The sequence below is a fragment of the Bidens hawaiensis genome, unplaced genomic scaffold, assembly GCF_021521415.1.
Source record: "Bidens hawaiensis isolate Kalapana, Puna unplaced genomic scaffold, B.hawaiensis_p1.1 tig00032527_1, whole genome shotgun sequence".
Taxonomy (NCBI): Eukaryota; Viridiplantae; Streptophyta; class Magnoliopsida; order Asterales; family Asteraceae; genus Bidens; species Bidens hawaiensis.
The window spans coordinates 46,558-66,174 of NW_027495562.1; the positions used below are offsets into that span (position 1 = coordinate 46,558).

Genomic DNA, 19,617 nt, shown 5'->3' on the forward strand with positions numbered 1-19,617 from the left:
ACTTATACGGGTCAAGAAGTGAAGTATGATTATCAAAAGGTATATTTTCGACTCGTCTTATCTAAAAACAACTGCCACATTGTTTTAATGTAATGTTTTTATGTGGGTACCTTATTAGGGGTGAGCAAGAAACCGAATTAACCGAACCGAAACCGAATTAACCGAAAAAACCGAACCGAAGCATTAACCGACAGTTTATTTTTTGTTTTTTTGAAAAACCGAACTGAACCGATATATGTTTTTACTTAAATATTAATACAATTATATGTGTTTTTTAGATGTTAGGACCGGAAACAAAACACCAAAAGGATATACCGTTGATGGTGATAAGGATTATAAAGATGGTGAAAATTGGGAGTATACTTTGATGATGAAGAATGAAGATTGGAACTAAATTTTTAGTGTTTTTTGATTAAGCATTTTATTGAATTTTAAACTCTAGTACTCTTGCAAATTTGTATTCGTGGTTCCACGTAACAAATGCCTATTTTTGTTTTTTGGATCTAATATGCATTTTCATTTTTTTGGAATTCTATACAATGTCTACACACACACAAAAAAAACCCGATTATAACATAACCGAAACCGAAAAAAACCGAAAACCGAACGGTTTGTGTATTTGAAAAACCGACTTTTCAGTTTCGGTTTTACCTAAAAACAGAACCGAACCGTGCTCAGCCCTATCTTATGCCATATGGAAAAATATGCAACTTTTGTAGCTCATAAACATTACAACAAGCTTAAAACAATATCACACTATTGGAAAGCATGTACAAGTTAAGAAGCATACAACATGGCAATAAGCCAATAAAACAATAAAAGCCCATTACAATACTGTGTATTATTGATCAACTATTATAATGCACTTAACTCACACACCAGCAAGAGACAACATGAACAAAAAGTAACCAGCTTTCGTATCACGAAGTTGAAACGGCGTCAAGTCACAAAGCTCACACAAAGTCTTTGAGAAGACATTGTATTGCACAAGTTTCCCCCGGGTTACTTCCAACACAAGAAACGAATCCTCGTCTCTTTTCCCAATCACAACTGCTAGCACATTGTACTTAGGTCCGGATGGTAAATTGATATTAGGTTCAGTCAGATTAGGTCTGAGAAGTAAGTCAAAATCTCCAGCACATTCAAGATTAATATGGTATCTGATAGACCACCCGGAATAGCATGTATTCTTTATCTCATAAACATTCATCTTTAACATAGACCGAACCTCAACCATCTTAACAAGAAGCAAGCGATCTTTCGACACCAATAACTTATCGTGCAAACCGTACTCCGTACCATTCAAGATCTTCGGGTTCTCCACTTGCATAAAGTGAGGATTCTCTACATCACACTTAAAATGATAAACCTCGAGATTATCCATCCAATGAATCGCATCACGCCAGTAAACCACCGTCTACTAAACATAAAAAACGGTACTAAACTAAACGTTCGACCACAAACCCTCCAAGTTCCCGTTTCCGAAGAATAAATCTCCAAACGAACACGAATATCGGGATCGTTAAAATCCTCTCTAGGATAAAGTACCTTGTAGTGAGGCGATACTGTGGGATCAAAAGCTATCGCCATACCGTTAATAACCCGGCTTGTAATCCAAGTACACGGTAACGGAAGCAACTTGTACTTATTCACAGTTGGATTGTATACATATAACTTATCAGGCCACACATGACACAACACCAGACCGTTAGACGAATGCAAAGCCTCCGTAAACCCGGATGTGGGGCTCGGGTTAAACGGGAAGCTTTTAATCAAAGGGCGTCTTTGAACCGAATCTAATGGCACAAATGTAAATACAGAGGAAGTTGATTGTAACTGGAAAAACAAACCTTGAGGGTGATCGGCGTTAGGGTTTCGGGTTCGTTGTAGAGTGAAGTTAGGATCGGTGATGAGGGATGACCAGTGTTTGCAGACGGATCTGGATATGGGTAGTGATCGGGGAGGTAATCCGGTTATGATTTTAATCAGAAGGTCGTCGACTATATCGCTGTGTTCATGAGTTTAACGAGAGATGAGAAAAGAAGGGGAATCAGAAAAGACTGTGTTTTCGAGTTTAATGAAATTAAAAGAAGAGAAAAGGAAAGGATATTAAATATTTTAATAACCTTTCTCTTCTCCTCGTATCTTTTCAATTTGAAAAGAAATATAAAAATACTAAAAACCTTTTCTTCTCTTTCCTCTTCTTTTCATTAAAAAAACTTCGAAACACCAATTTTGTTTATTTCTCTCCAAATCTTTTATCTTCTCTCGTTAAATTAAACTCGGGAACATAGCGTATGTGCAGATGTATAGTCCTCGTCGTCGCCGGTGTGTTTTACTTTCTTTTGTTTTGATGATCCGATTGAAATGATTTCGTGACGTTTGGAAGGTTGCGGCGAATGGTCGTCCGATGAGCCCATAGTATGGTGTCGGGACTCTGTTCCTGAGTTTCATTTAACAATTTAACAAGGGAAAAGGAAAGGAAATGAAGGGATGGAAAGAAAATGTTGTGTTCCTGAGTTTCATTAAAGGAAGGAAATAACAATAAGTGTGTTCTCGAGTTTCATTAAAGGAAAGAAAGCAAAGGAAAATGGAGGGTTTTATAGTGTAAATTCTTTCCTTCCATTTTGAAAGGAATTGAATGGATGGAAAGGAAAGGAAAATGAATGAAAGGAAAGGAAAATGAAAAGAAAGGAAAGGAAAGGAAATGTTTTCATATCCTTTCCTTTCCTTTCCTTTCCTTTCCTTCGTTAAGTGAGCTCGGGAACAAAGTTAGGGTTTAGTTGTTCCCAAGTCTGAATATAAGTAAACGAACCAAACTGTTTAGTAAACGCTCGTTTGAAAGGAAGTTGGTTTATCTTTATTGTCAGAGTAAAGTGTCAAAATCGTTCTTCAAATTTGATTAATTATACGATTTTCATTTAAAAAGTTTCTTTTTTATAACCGGGCCATCAGGGTTCCTCGCTTTTTGTCAATTACATTCAAATTGTTAACTCTGGCAGTTTTAATAGTTAAACCATGGGCAGCTTTATCCTTTTATCTATTATAATCATAATCATAATAAAAAACAATAAAACATAACCCATAAACACCACACACCCACCCTTATTTTTGTCACTCTACAATGGATACAATTGAAGAATTAACCTTAGAGCATTCTCAGCCCATTTCCTATGTTTTGGTGAGAGGGATTTGTAAATTATATGGTATGATTATGAGTGGTTGTGAGTAGATGAGAGATAAAATGTTATAGGGGAAAGTTAAATTTGGGGATTCACTGTTCATACTGTATAATTTTTTAATATTTTCTAAAAATGGTTGTGAGTGGAGTAAAGAGAAAAGATAATGATAAAGGTATAAAAAGTATTATTTAATTAAACAGGAGAGAGAAAAATCAGTGATTTTTAGTGTAATTATATGATACATATGAATATAGAGTAGAGAATGGGTTGGGAATGCTCTTATGGAGTGAAAACACCTTATCAAGTAGATCAAATCAAGGAAGCTTTTGAAACAAAAACCAATGACCCGTCTAGTTCTTTGACCTTTATGAAACACCTCCGACCTCCAGATTTGGTAATTAAGCATTATTGCCTAATAATTCAAAACACCTCCTTAACTGAAACCCAATAGTCTCTGATCTAGGATTTGCGTTTTATTCTATTGAATCCTAAAAATCAGATTCAAGGGCGACCACCATAAAAATGATGGAGGGCAAAGTCGATTTGCAAAAGAAGAAAATAGAGTGTGATGTTCGACGATGATGACAACGCAGGCTGTGGTAACTACGGTGTTCCATTCATCCATTGTGGTGGTGGAACTCAAACTGTTTGGGATTCCTTATTTTAGCACCTTATAACTTTTCATTAAGTTAATAAGTTACATGTAACTTATGAAACTTTTCCTCTCACAATACAAGCAATCCCAAACACCTTATTACTTTCCAAAAAGTTAATAAGTTATAAGTTGGTGAAAATAAGCAATCCCAAACACCCCTAGGTTTAGGATGAAGAAGGGTGGTAATGATGGCTCAAGGTTATCTGTTATTTTTATTTTTTTAGTTACGAGGTATTCATGTAAAAGGACAAAATTATCCTTTGTTTAACTATGAAAACTAACGGAGTTAACAGTTTGGATGTAATTGGCAAAAAGTGGTAAACCTCGATGGCACATTTGCAAAAAAGAAAATTTTTGGACGAAAATCGAATAATTGACCAAACCTACAGGACGACTTTGGCATTTTACTTTTATTGATTTAATAAAAGAGAAAATATAAATAAAAAGTTTGTTCATTTATGTTCTTGTGTTTTTCATGTATATTCATTCATGTTCGTTTACAATTAATAAAAAATAACTGAATATTATTTGTGTTTTACATATTATCACCCTAATATGTATGATATTTATTCGTTTGTGTTTCGAATTTAATTGAATGAACATAAATATGTCGTTATTCGTGTTCGTTTACATGCTTATGAGACGGTTGGGCTATCTTTAAGTTAGGATGACTTGTATTAGGCAAGGTAATTAATTTAGCGAAATGGTTAAAGTTAAATTGTTCAAAAAGTTCGCGACTCGTTCGAAGCTCGCTCAAAAATAGCTTGAAAAAAGCTATACTTGAAAAAAGATTGAATTTAAACGAGTCGAGATTGAGCTAGGGTTGGCTCGGCTCGTTTTGATTAAACCCTAAATTTTACTATATAATAATAGCCTATCCAAAAAAGTAAAAGAAAATAAAAAATCTACCTGTACTATTAAAGCAAGACAATGTTTCCACATGTCATTCAATTAGACCATCCACATAGATGCAAGGGTACAAGTTTTCATTTTTACAATTTTTCCTTCATGAATGATAAAATGAAAACATGTTGTTGGTGGGAATCAAACTCACCACCTTGCTTTTAAAATGTTTGTAACTTACCAACTCAACCAGGATGAATTGATATTAGCCTTCTCTTTTTCTTAATTGCTATAGATTCACAACATTCCATTTTGTTTTATTTTTTAAGCACCTGTGTATCACACAGGCTCTATCATAGTATGCATATATTATGTCACTTGATCTTTAAATGGTAAGGTTCAAATACATAGTCTTTAAAAACTAGGAAGTCTTAGAGTATGAAATGGATTCTGATTGAACTTAAACTATCGGCATTGGAACTGTCTTGTGGAACTATACGATATTAGATTTTAGGTTTCCGCTTTTCGATTTCTAGCTTGAAGATTTTAGAATTTTTATTGAAACCATTGTGTTTTTTGTTTATTTTGGTCATCGTGTTTTTTTCATTTGCACTGTGTTGTGTTATATTACTCAACATTGTGTTATATTTTATGGTCCACTGTATCTTTATACTTTTTTAGATTTTACTGTATAAGATAACTTAAACCTGTAAATTAAATATAATAAATATAAAAAATAACAATCGCTTTATAAAAAAAGTTACACATGAATAAAAAAGTATATGTAAAAAATGAATAAATAATAATTAAAAAAATAATAAAAAATGAATAAAGTTCGGATATTTCGGGTCCGAAATAAATTTTATACGAATATATTAAATAATAATATCAATTGTTTTATAAAGTAAATTAGGTGTGACTCAATGGTAGAGCACTCATTAGTGAGAGGTAGGGAGCTTAAACCTTACTATCACCAATTTATATGGGAGATATAAGGTATGAGCCTGGCTTGCCAGGGTTCGAGTCCTGATCTCACCCGGTGTTACCGGCTCCTCGCTGTCGTGTCGTTTGGCGGGCGTGGGGGTCGGGTTTTATCCAGGGAATCTCTCAATAGGTGGATCTCTAGGGGATCCGTTCGTCTGGACTTGTGGCCGGCTCGGTCTACCTTTAATGATTGGAGACCACGTTCGAAATACCTGGCGTTACTTAGTTATTCGTTAAAAAAATGTTTTATAAGTCTTTTGGTTGGTGTAACCTAATTCAAGATCCACACTTTATCTCGGTATCAGTTTATCACCGCCTTTCACCTTCACCAGCCACAACCGTATGTCCGTATTCGCTTCTCGCCGCCGTTCACCATCACCTTCTGGCTCCTAATCCCGTAAGAAGTGATCAAGTCTGTTAGTATTTGGTAGATTAGAGATAATGTTACACAATCAAACTTTGAATTTGATTCTGATATTTGTCTATAGCTTTGAGTTCATGATCTTCAAGCATATATACGTGTTTCATTTTGAATTTGGGAAGGAGCTTTGATTATGAAGCTGTGACGATGATTTTAATTTTTCGATCTTGGAGTTATGATGATGTTCGATTTTGATTTTTTGATTTTTAAAAATTATTTCGGATATCCGAATTCGAACACCCCTAGTTATGTTTAATTTTTTGATTTTGGTAAGATGTTTTGGGTTTTAAACCTTGATTTCCTCTATTCATCAAATCAAAGGAATATGTGTATGTATAGGGTGATACTTAAGTGGCTGGTTGTTTAGTTGGGGCTCCATTCTCTTGCTCTTAAACATTTTGTAAACCTGTTTATGTAAATGTATGCTGATCATCTCGTATAACTTTGTCTCCAAAAATTGGTATAAAGCTCATCATCTTGGTGCAGTTAGTCATAGGAATGCGACAACATGGCTTCAGGTCAAGAAATTCATGATTCTTCAAATGATAACAGCTCGTAAGCTTAAATGTTCTTAATATAGTGTCAATATAATGTAAGTTACCATGTGTCTGACCTCAATTATGTTTTAGGCCCAAAAAGGTATACAAGGATCCTGATGATGGCCGACAAAGATTTTTACTTGAGCTTGAATTTGTCCAATGCCTTGCCAATCCAACTTATATTCACTGTAAGTTTAACTTACATTGTAGCATCTTTATTACTTTAAAGTGATGGCAAAACTTTGCATAATTTACACTTACAACTCTGATGTAGATTTAGCTCAGAACCGTTATTTTGAAGATGAAGCTTTCATAGGCTACTTGAAGTACCTTCAGTACTGGCAACGACCCGAATACATAAAATATATTATGTGAGTTTAATGTATTCTAACAATCTTATTTTTATATCAACAGTTTGTTAACTTCTGCTTATTTTTGGAGAATCATAGGTACCCACACTGTCTCTACTTTTTAGAACTTCTTCAAAATGCAAGCTTCCGCAATGCTATGGCACATCCGGCCAATAAGGTTGCATTTTTTAAAATTTGATAAATAACTAATAAATATAATATGCTTTTATGTTATATTTAATTATATTTTTTGAATCTTTTAGGAGTTGACACACAGGCAGCAGTTTTACTTTTGGAAAAACTACAGGAATAATCGATTGAAGCATATATTACCTAGGCCTCTTCCCGAGCCTACAGCTGCACAGGCGTCTAATGCTCTTCCGCCACCTATACCGCCTGCCGCCGCCACCATGGTGGCTTCAGCTGCTCCTGTGGCAGCGCCACCAATACCCTCGCCTATGCAGTATGGTGTGCCTTCTGGCCCGCCACTGGCCAAAAATGACCCGAGAAATGCAATTGATAGAAGAAAGAGAAAGTAAAACTTTTCTCTGTATGTTCGGTCTGTTAGCATAAACAATCTTTTAGTCATTAATTTTATTAGCGCTTGCGAAAAATTGGTCATCAGTCATAACGGGTAGTCTCTTTGTACCATTGAAAACAGGTCAAGTTGAGTTTGACATGAAACTATTTTTGGTCTGAAAGATATTACAAGTGCTTAGTGTCTAATATGATGAAAAAGATTTCATTATTTCAATAGTAATTTAAATTTTCGGCCCGTTTTCTTTTTTTACTTTAATTTTCTAACATTCAACCCGTTATGGATAAAATGATAACCACAAATTGGCCAAAGTTGGGGCTGTAAACAAGTTAAGCCAGCTTGTGAACGACTCAAGATCAACTCGCTAAAAGCTTGAATCAAGCCGAGCTTAAACAAGCTCGATTTAAAAAAAAACTTGATTAATTAAAGAATCTATTTTTATATCATTTTAATTTAATATATTAAATATATATTTGTTTATATCATTTTTATTTAATATATTAAATATATATTTGTTTAATAATTAGTATGTATATAATTTTGATAAAAACAATAACTACATAATATGTATACACAGTTTATAATTAAAAAATATATAAAAATAATTAAAAAAATGTTTTTAAATTAATTAAAAATTATAAACAAGCCGAACCCTGGCTTGGGAGACTACTCACGAGCCGAGCTTGTACTTTAGAAAAAGAACTCTAAATGGGCTCGAGCTCTCGGAAGTCAAACAAGTTGAGCTTGAGCCTAGTCGACCTCAGTGGCTAAGCTCGTTTACACCCCTAGTTGAAATTGGCGTATCTACCCTTTATTATCCAGTTTTTACTTCTGGAATGTTTACCCATTTACAGGAAAGACGGGTAACTTGAAGTGACAGAAGTGGCAATATATGCAATTTTCTGTGATTTCCATGTTTAACGGATGTAGAATATTGACATTTGAGTTGCCAACCAAGTAATATTTAGAGTTCCTTATTACAAGTCTTATATGTCTGTCAACAAGAACAATGATGGATTGTTATTTTTGCACTGTTGGTGAAATGATGCATTTGTAGCATGATTTGTTGATTATGGCTTTATAATGCCAAAAACTGTGTTCCTTCGCTAGTCGGTGGTTATAAAGTTTGATTGTGCTTTACTTCTTACTGCTAGCTAGAATAATTTTTCTTCGTGACGTTAATGTGAACAAGCAAAGTTTTGAGATTGGTTTATTAAAAGCTTGAATTGTGCTGTAAATGAGTGAGGCTAATAATTCATGCACGATATTGTAGTTAATTAGTGTTGAAGAAACACTAATCGACCCCCAGATTGTGACGTTAATGTGAACAAGCAAAGTTTTGAGATTGGTTTATTAAAAGCTTGAATTGTGCTGTAAATGAGTGAGGCTAATAATTCATGCACGATATTGTAGTTAATTAGTGTTGAAGAAACACTAATCGACCCCGGGCAGATTACGGATAATCTGGGGGTTAAATAGATGTTTCCCACGAGGGTTAAGTCCGGCAAAGATGGTTCTTCTGATAACCTGCAAAACAGACACCGTGAGCTCGTCACTGAGAAGGGGGGGGGGGTACCTCCTTGTGACCACCATCCGGCATGAGAATCAGACTAGATTGCTCTTAAATATAAGTGTATATTAAGAGAATGACTAGAGCAGATATCAGGTAATATATCAAAATATGAGATATGAGATAAGATGATACCATTCCAAGGTGTTGGAGTATTTATAGCCGAAGGTAGGTTTCCAAGCAGGTACAGCCGGCTGAATAGTGTTCCTGTTCTGCCAACTGTGGGCTACGCACATGCTATGCTGGTGGTTGGTGGATAGGCAGCGGCTGATAGTGACCAGGCCGGCTGTGTACTATTCCTGTTCCACCAACTGCAGGTCATGCACGTCCTCCGACAGGTTGGTGAGTAGGCAGCGGCTAATAGTGACATACAGTACAAGAGCGTGCTGCTCGTCATACTGTTGTCAGTGAGCTGTCGTATCCTTGGTCAGATCTTTTGTCCATACCTCGTCAGGTACAGTACAAAAGATCCTCCAGCATCGTACGGACTGGCTCATTTGGGTGGGAGTTCTCCCGGCTTTCTCACTCCTTCTTCAGGTGACATTACTGAATTATTTAAGAGTTAAGTGCCTTGTGCGTGTAGCTTTGCTGCGCAGGTAGCCTTCCCTAATGGCTTGTATCCGCAACTGCGGGAACAGGCGGAGTACTTCACCATTGGGAGGCTTTTCCTGCGGGAACAGCTTGCGTACTGCGCGTAAGGACGTCACGTCTCTGAGCATGGTGGGTCCTGCGGGTCCAGTTGGTTTCTACGCAGACGTCCCTCTTCAAGGGGTTGCGAGTTTAGCCTTTGCGCAGACGTCCCTGTTGAAGGTGAGTCTTGCGGGTTCAACTGCGCAGACGTCCCTCTTTGAGGTGAGTCTTGCGGGTCCAACTGGGCTCTGCTGGGACCTACCTCTTCAAGTCCCCCCAGTCCAATGTTCTTCTCATGAATTGTTAATAAGTGAGGTGAACTTTTGGACTTAAGCAAAGGGTTTTGAAAAGGGTTTAGTTTTAAGGTTTTCCATGGGGATTCTTCCCGCGGAAGTCCTAATGTCACGTGCAGAAATTCCTGACTTTCCTGCTTGATCTTTGGGTATGATGCGGGTAGGTCTGTAACCTCCTCGCAAGTCAGGAGCGTTGAGTTCCACTTGTGTAGATTCTCCATGAGGTTTTGGTAGTTTTGAACATAATCAATTATGTTTAAACAACCAATTCCATCTTGGAGCTTCAAACAATCTAGTTCTCGACGTTCCCGCTATGCGGGGATGTTATTCCCGTTTCCGCAAGCACGGCCCAGAAGATCCTTCTTGGTTTCAATTCCCTGCGGAGTGCTAGGTATGTGAAGGTTTTCGCCTTGACACTGTACCCGCACTCGTCTTATAGTTACTTTACTTCCAAGGTATTCCTGGCTTCAATTCCCTGCGGGTGCTAAGTATGTGAAGGGTTTTGCCTTGACACTGTACTCGCACCCGTCTTATGGTTACTTGGTTGCCGAGGTATTCTTGGCTTCAATTCCCTGCAGGTGCTAAGTATGTGAAGGGTTTTGTCTTAACACTGTACTCGCACCTGTCTTATAGTTACTTGGTTGCCAAGGTAAGGGGTATATTCCCGCTTACTTTTGAATCTTTTTGAATCTTTTTGAAATTCGAAGAGTTGGTGAAAGGATAAGAACAGTCCAAACTGTTGAAACGTCGTCCGACGGTTTCTTCTGACAGTGTCAGGACGTGCAGGAAGTTATGGCGACGTGACAGTACATGGTCATTCCAGACGCTTTTTCAGGCACGTGGGCGCGATTTTTTGGGCGCGTGGGTGCGGATTTTACGGCGCGCGTCCCGTCAACAGCTGTTGCCAGCTTGCTTTTTCCACGTGTCATAGTTTCATTGCACCAGCTCTTTTCTCTCTCCTCCGCATTAAATTCATCGCATTCATTGCGATGAGTATATAAAGGGGGAGAGGGTCCTTTGTAATCCACACCTTCACTTCTATCTTCTCCTAAGCGATTTCCGGCGAATATTCTCTGTCGAGCATTCTCCTGAAATCATTATTTACCTCCAAAACATGTCTTCTACTCACGATTTTGAGGCTACTGCTGAGGAGTCTGACGTGTTCGTCGAGAATCCATCGTCCACTTCCGATAAGGATGACAAGAGTACTGCTGGCGAGTGCCAGTGTGCTCTTCCGGCTGACCTCTATCAGTACGTCGTCCAGAAGTTCATGCTCGAGCCGTTCGAGCCTGAGTTTCCGGAGCCACACCAGACGGTGTACGATGCCCCCAAGGGCAAGATAGGGGTGTACGTTGCATTCTTCGTCTATGGGAATCTCAGGTTCCCATTGACGAAGTTTGTATACCGTGTTCTGGAGAGACACGGTATGCATCTGACTGAGGTACACCCGATGGCTATCGCCAAGATCCGCCACTTTGAGTGGGTGTGCCTCATTCTGGGCGCGGAGCCCCACGTTGATCGGTTGATGACCTTCTACTCCTGGAGGTGCATCTAGGGGTGGTACACCTTGATCAATCGGATCAAGGGGTTGAAGATCTGCGCTACCGAGCGCAGTCTTCGGTCGTGGAAGCGGGAGTATTTTTATATCTCCGCTCGCGTCGTCCCCCTTGCGATGACGTTTAAGAATGGGAGAGCACTCCCCGCCCTTCACGCCCTCAACCACCAGGAGGCGGAGTGGTTCGCCAAGATCTTCCGGATCCAGACTCCGGTGTACCGCTTTGCGGAGTCCGGGATGGTGATGCTCGGGATGAGCCGGGTGTGGAAGGAGGCGTCACAGATTCCCATCGTCCTCGAATACGGTTTGAACTCTGTCCCTTACGGTATGCTCTGTCTTCTTTGTTGATATAGGTTTTTCTTCTAACTGTTTATTTTTTTTTTGTTTACAGAGGGAAACGACTTGCAGTCTCTCCTGCAGCCGCGGGAGAGTGATGGTCCCGCTCGGATGGGTACTCGTGCTCTAGATGAGAACGAGTTGCCCATCCTTGAGCAAACGGCGGATCGGTTCGTGGAGGTCTACCCGCCAGGCCACGAGATCTTGAGCGCCAGGCGGCCAGGTAAAGAACTTTTTGACCCTCGCCCTCTCAATGCTCAAACCTCTGCAGGAATTCCTCTAATCTTGTCATCTTCTGACGAGGAATCCGCAGATGGTCCTTTGTTGGTGCGGAAAAAGAAGGCTACTGGCGCGAAGGGCAAGGCGAAGGTTGCCTCCACCGCCGATCCGGTTGTCCGATCTGACTCGGAAACCCAGAGCGAGGAGGCGGCGGGGAACCCTGGTGGTAGTGAGACCACTGTTCCGGAGGTTGAGACGGCTGTCACCTCCGGGCAGCCCAGTGTGACGATGGTGAGCGGCGTGAAGAGGCCGGCTCCATCGGGTTCGTCCCCGCCTGTTCGCACCTTTAGGCTCAAGAAAACCCGTAAGTATAATCTTCCTTTACTTTTACTGCATAGCTTTCCACCATTATACTTATATCTTCTTTGTGCAGGCGTGGATGCTACCGCATTCCAGGGTGGAGCGGGAGGTAGCAGTTCTGGACCCATGAAGGTAGGTTTGGTCAACCTACCTGATGCGATGACCCAGGCGACTGCGCCTGCTTCAGTTGGTTCAGTTGCTCACCCGGTTGAGCCAACTGTTCCAACTGTGACGACGTCCCCGCCGGCTGTCAGTGCCATATTCACTGATTCTTTCACTGAGCCGGCGGTGAGTATTTCTGTGGATTCTTCCACAGCCGCGGCCGCGGTTGTGAGTTCACCTCCGCTGGTTTCTACCACGGCGGCCTCCGCTATGCCTCCTCCGGCGCCGGCAACTACGGCCGGTCCTTCAGGTATGTCCGGGGTTGGGGCGTCAAGCCAATCTCTGCCTCCCTCCCATCTGCCTGACCTCTTGGATGGATATCCGTTAGGTTCGGGTGATGGGTTTGGCGGCTACAGGCCTGTCGTCGACCCTACAGGTGCGTAGGGTTATTTTGGCCTTTATTTTATATATATATTTTTTTTCTTTATCATCTTTTTCTAACTGCTTTTTGCTTTTGCAGTGTTGGATTCCAATGAAGTGTATGTTCCACGATGGAACATCCGCCGAGGAACAACCCTTCGGACGCCTGTAGAATGCGTCGAATGGGCGCGCCACGCCGCCCCCGCTGGTGCGCTGGGGGAAGCCATGTCCAGCTACTAGGAGGGTAGGCTGTCGAATGAACTGCGGATTCTCCTTGCCCGGATGCAGCCGCGCGTCGAGTTACTTTGTCGTGAAAACGATAAGTTAAAGACGGCGCGTAGCCTGGAAGTGGCTCAGGCGCGGGCCATCCGGGAGGAGAACAAGAGGCTTGCCGCAGTGGCTGCGGAAAAGGAGAAGGCCTTCCAGGCCATTGAAGTTGAATTTCAGGCCCGTTCCAAGGCTGCCCAAGCTGTTAACGAACAGCTTCGGCTGGCTAAGGAAACTGCACGGAACGCAACTGAGAGGGCCACCAAGGCTGAAGCTGTTGCTGAGCCTCTACGTATTGAGAACGAGGAGCTTAAAGCCAAGCTACTCCAGCAGGCTCATGATGCCTTGGCTATGGAAGACGCCAAGAAGCTCCAAGAGATCTTGGACCAGAGGGGCGTGCTTGACCACACTGAGCGGAAGCTAAAGGGCGTTGAAGAGGCTGCTGCTAAGGAAGTGTTGCTCGCCAACCTTAACAAAAGTGAAGCCGAACGCGCCCGTAACCAAGCTTAAGCTGCCTTCCAGGAGGCTCTGGTTGCCAAGGAATGGCTTCTTCGAGAAGCGTTGTCTCAGGTATGCGTAATTTCATAATATCTTTACGCTTTTCTTTGTACATAGAAAAGGTTTTGATATTTGTATTTTTTCTTGTAGGTTGTGCATCGAGTCTTCACGGACAAATCATACGACGATGCCATGAGCGCAGCCCTCAACGCTTCTCATGAGGATGGGGAAAAGGCCGGCTTCCTGCTTGGTCTAGGGTTCGTTGAGAAGGGCATCCCGCCTTCCAACTTCCCTTTATATGATGTGGATACTGAAGCTGTATATGACCAAGCAGTGAACCAGTATGCCGCTTTCCCGCATCCGGTGGTGGAGAAGGTGAACGAAGTTGCTGCTGCTGATGATGGGCTAACCATTCTTAAGACCTTCCTTGAACCGCCACAGCCAACTGATGGTGCGGGTACAAGTGGGTTTGGAGGGAGTGGTCCTGAAGCTTGAACCTTTAGATCCCTTCCCACTGTTAGGATAGGTTTACATTGTATAGATTTATATTCTTTTAGGCGGGTAGTTACCCGGCCATTCTTGTAATACTTGAATTATTATGGAATACAAATCTTTGTGCGGGTAGGACCGCTACTTTCAGTGGATGACTTGCCTTATAAACGTTATATGACGTGCTCATGCATACTATAGTTTAATTTGACACTTGTTTTGCCGCATAAACAATGTATGATTCGCTTGTGCATACTGTAGTTTAACTTAGCAATTTCTTAAGTACTTTGAATAAGTTAACCTATCAACGTGGCAGATAATAGGTTAAAGTTTTGCTTCCTCTTTCGTGATTGTGCGGGTAAGACCGTCACTTGCACTTAGTAGGATGGCTAAACTTTACCTATATCTGCCCTGCGTGGAGGTTTTCCTCATTTTTTCCTTGAAGATATTTTCTAAGTGTTCTGAATGAGTTAACCTTTGAACGTGGTAGATAATAGGTTGAAGTTTTGCTTCCTCCTTCGTGATTGTGCGGGTAAGACCGTCACTTGCACTTAGTAGGATGGCTAAATTTTACCTATATCTCACCTGCGTGGAGGTTTTCCTCATTTTTTTCTTGAAGATATTTTCTAAGTGTTTTATAAGTTAACCGTTCGACGCGCGGTTGTCAATAGGTTAGTTCGGTTTCCTCTATCATGATTTGTGCGGTTAGGACCGGCACTTTCATTTAGTGGGATCACCCAACTTTACCTATAACTGACCTGCGTGAAGGTTGTCTTTATCTGTTTTTTGTGCTTACGCGGGTTTTGCCGCCGTCCACACGCAACGATTTCTTTACTGATGCGGTGAAAACCGGCATCAGCGTTTTGAATAAATTAACCATTCGACGCACGGTTATCAATAGGTTAGTTTGGTTTCCTCTATCATGATTTGTGCGGCTAAGACCGGCACTTTCATTTAGTGGGATCACCAAACTTTTACCTATAACTGACCTGCGTGAAGGTTTTCCGTTTATTGTGTTTTTGCGGGTTTTGCCGTCTTCCACACGCAACGATTTCTTTACACTTATGTATGCGGTGAAGACCGGCATGTCAGTGTGGAAAGTTCATTATAAGTATAAATGTAAGACCATCAGCGTCAATGTGATAAGGAGAATCATTTCCATTAGAAGTGGCTCTGGGCCTTTTATTTTACAAGTTTGGAATTGATCTACATGCAGACTGTGTAATTGAGCTCCCTTCCATGTTCTTGGGAGTGTCATCGAGCCTTTTGAGCCGATATGCACCTGGTTCGGAATCTCGTTGTTTACGCAGTATGTAGTCTCCAACATTGAAGCTGCAGTTTTATTCGTGTTTTCCCCAACTGGGGTTCTTCACGCATCAGCCTGCTCAGCGTTCGTTACGCCACGAGGTGCTCGAGCGTCCCATCTCTGACAAATGCTTCGACGATGTCCTTCAAGTCTGTGCATTCTTCAGTGTTGTGGCCTTTTGCCCTGTGAAAGTCACAGTATTTGCTCCGATCAGCATTGTGACGATGTCGGATTATTGGAGCCTTTGGCCATGGGAGCTTCTCAGTGGCGAATATCTCGGTGGCGCTTTTGGTGAGTGGCGTCCATCTGGAGTTCTGGTTCGACTGCACGTTATCCCTTCCGCCTAACCGATGTTGCAAGCCGGATGAGGTGTCAAAGTTTACCCTTGACTACCAAATGCCTAGCTTCCGCTTTTTGTTTAGTCGGGCGGTAAGGACGTTGTCTTCTCTTGTTTTCTGGGTGTAGAGGTTTGTGCTCTGGGGGAGATCTCTACCCAGTTGCTTCTCCGTTTCCGCAAAGCGTTTAGCTGCTGTCATGATTGCATCCCATGTGGACGGCATGCCATCTTTACCCGTTAAGGTGCGGATGAGCTCTGGGTCTTTCGCTCCCTGGATGAAAGCAGCACGAACAAGATCTTCGCTAATAGTGCCCAGACTTAGCTTCTTTGAATTGAAGCGCGTGATGAAGTCTGGTAAAGACTCATCTTCCTCTCGGATGCAGTTGAGGATTGTCCATTGCTCTTCGGTGTACTTTCTTTGTTGGCTGAAGTGTTGGCTGAACTTCTGCTGGAAGTATGCCTAATCGTAGATGTGGTGGACCGGTAGACGATCGAACCACGCTCTAGCTGCCCCAACAAGCGTCATTTGGAGCATGTAACACCACGTAGGTTCTGTCCAACTACTGACGGTTGCCCCCGCTATGAATCTGTTCAAATGATCGTCTGGATCAAATATACCATCGTAATTGCTGATGTTGGACATCTGTTTGGCACTTTTCGGGGCGATTTCTTCCGCAATGTCCCTTGCAAATTTGGACGTTCCCGCATTTGCAGCAGTTGGTCTAAATGTTTTGAAGTCACGTGGGTTTCCACCCGCGTTTTTTGGTTTGAAGGTTTCTCCAAAATGCCTTCTCGGTTTGGAGTCCGTTTCCTTACGCTTCCCTTTCGCCCTATGACGAGGGTTTGCGTCACTATCGGATTCCTCCGAATCATCGTCCAAGTACTCTCCGAATTCATCAGCATGTTGGAGTGAACGTAAGCGTTCATCCAACTCAGCTTGGAATTCTTTTTGACGTGCTTCCGCCCACGCTTTAACTTCATCGAGTGTTTGGCGTGGGAGCCTCGTTCGTTGTCTCTCTAACTGGGTATCGGTGAATCCCAGTGAAAGATTATTTACTGCACTCGCCCCAGCTCGGGTAACTGGGGTAGTGTTCGTAAAATTTACTGCACTTGCCCCGGCTTGGGTAACCGGGGTAGTGTTCGTAAAAACTGTGTAGTCGCCGGTATTCTCCCCAGTCGCTGGGGTTGTGGTTACCGGGGCTTCTTGGTCACTCGTTGATCTTGGCAGCGGAGTAACCTTAACCATCTTTCCAGAAGTTTGAAAAATCTGAAAAAAGAATAAGTTCTAGCTTTTATGCACGGATGACGCCAATGAAGAAACACTAATCGACCCCGGGCAGATTACGGATAATCTGGGGGTTAAATAGATGTTTCCCACGAGGGTTAAGTCCGGCAAAGATGGTTCTTCTGATAACCTGCAAAACAGACACCGTGAGCTCGTCACTGAGAAGGGGGGGGTACCTCCTTGTGACCACCCTCCGGCGTGAGAATCAGACTAGATTGCTCTTGAATATAAGTGTATATTAAGAGAATGACTAGAGCAGATATCAGGTAATATATCAAGATATGAGATATGAGATAAGATGATACCATTCCAAGGTGTTGGAGTATTTATAGCCGAAGGTAGGTTTCCAAGCAGGTACAGCCGGCTGAATAGTGTTCCTGTTCTGACAACTGTGGGCTACGCACATGCCATGCTGGTGGTTGGTGGATAGGCAGCGGCTGATAGTGACCAGGCCGGCTGTGTACTATTCCTGTTCCACCAACTTCAGGTCATGCACGTCCTCCGACAGGTTGATGAGTAGGCAGCGGCTAATAGTGACATACAGTACAAGAGCGTGCTGCTCGTCATACTGTTGTCAGTGAGCTGTCGTATCCTTGGTCAGATCTTTTGTCCATACCTCGTCAGGTACAGTACAAAATATCCTCCAGCATCGTACGGACTGGCTCATTTGGGCGGGAGTTCTCCCGGCTTGCTCACTCCTTCTTCAGGTGACATTACTGAATTATTTAACAGTTAAGTGCCTTGTGCGTGTAGCTTTGCTGCGCAGGTAGCCTTCCCTGATGGCTTGTATCCGCAACTGCGGGAACAGGCGGAGTACTTCACCATTGGGAGGCTTTTCCTGCGGGAACAGCTTGCGTACTGCGCGTAAGGACGTCACGTCTCTGAGCATGGTGGGTCCTGCGGGTCCAGTTGGTTTCTACGCAGACGTCCCTCTTCAAGGGGTTGCGAGTTTAGCCTTTGCGCAGACGTCCCTGTTGAAGGTGAGTCTTGCGGGTTCAACTGCGCAGACGTCCCTCTTTGAGGTGAGTCTTGCGGGTCCAACTGGGCTCTGCTGGGACCTACCTCTTCAAGTGTCTTGATATACGTTTTAATTACATGTCAAGGCACATTTTAAATGGGTGTTGCTTTTTACACCCTACCTTACAACACCCTACACTATATGGTTATTAATTAATATATAATAGTTAAATTTGTAGCATGATTTGTTGATTATTGCTTTATAATGCCAAAAACTGTGTTCCTTTGCTAGTCGGTGGTTATAAAGTTTGATTGTGCTTTACTTCTTACTGCTAGCTAGAATAATTTTTCTTCGTGACGTTAATGTGAACAAGCAAAGTTTTGAGATTGGTGTACTAAAAGCTTGAATTGTGCTGCAAATGAGTGAGGCTAATAATTCATGCACGATATTGTAGTTAATTAGTGTCTTGATATACGTTTTAATTACGTGTCAAGGCACATTTTAAATGGGTGTTGCTTTATGCACCCTACCTTACAACACCCTACACTATATGGTCATTAATTAATATATAATAGTTAACAGTCTTTTTAATTTATCATTAATTATTAACTTAAAATTAAAAAACTCCTTTAATCATAGTTTCTATTTATTATTATTTTTCTTAAACTGCAAATTTATTAGCAAGACCAGTGAGAAATATAGGCCAAATGCCAAACAAATACAAACAGGTGTGAATCTTTCCTTTGAATTATTCTAAATGTAAGTTTTATATTTTTATTATGTATTAATGTCATATGTTGATTTCGTAGACGGACGAAAAGTTTAAATCAAAACTACGATACGCACGACTCATAAAACTATTTAAGACATTTTAAATATGTAACCTATCCAAACTATCTCATTGATATAGAGGTGTACAAAACCGGTTTTAAACCCAAACCGAACCGGTTTGGTCAACGGCTGGTCAAAACCGGTTTGACTCAAACCGGTTCGGTTTATAAACCGGTTTAGACACAAGAGAAGCCAGCCTGGTCACGTCGGTGCGGTTCGGTTTATAAACCGGTTTAATAGGTTTTAGCCAGTTTTAAACCGGTTTTTCTCAAACCGGTTCAGTTTTAAAATCGGTTTGGTAGATCTTAAGGGGAACCGGTCCTCAAACTGGCGGTTTGGGAACCGGTTTGGGTGAAACCAGTTTTAAACCCAAACCGATTCGGTTCGGTTTGCCTAAAACCGGTCCCAAACCGGTTTTTTTGTACACCTCTAGATATGGAGCCAAGCCAAAGAAACATATATTTAGTCCAGTTCTAAATAGAATAACATTAACTTGACTGGTCTTGGGTTCAAATCCCACAAACGACAGAGATTAAAAAAAAAATTTATCGTTCAATAAAATAATAATAATAATAATAATAATTAAAAAAAAATGCCAACTAATTTACAGAGATCATTTTATTTTTAATGGGCCATTATTTACTTTTAA

General features: G+C 41.4%; 1 protein-coding gene across 1 annotated transcript; it reads left to right on the forward strand.

Annotated features, from left to right (window-relative positions):
- The first annotated feature begins 6,569 nt into the window (after window positions 1–6,569).
- Window positions 6,570–7,689, forward strand: LOC143583795 (mediator of RNA polymerase II transcription subunit 31-like). Its single transcript, XM_077066007.1, has 5 exons — window positions 6,570–6,640; window positions 6,715–6,812; window positions 6,899–6,995; window positions 7,074–7,152; window positions 7,238–7,689. Exons 1-5 carry the CDS (start codon window positions 6,594–6,596, stop codon window positions 7,511–7,513), a joined length of 597 nt encoding a protein of 198 aa, XP_076922122.1. The 5' UTR covers window positions 6,570–6,593; the 3' UTR covers window positions 7,514–7,689.
- The last annotated feature ends 11,928 nt before the right edge of the window (window positions 7,690–19,617 follow it).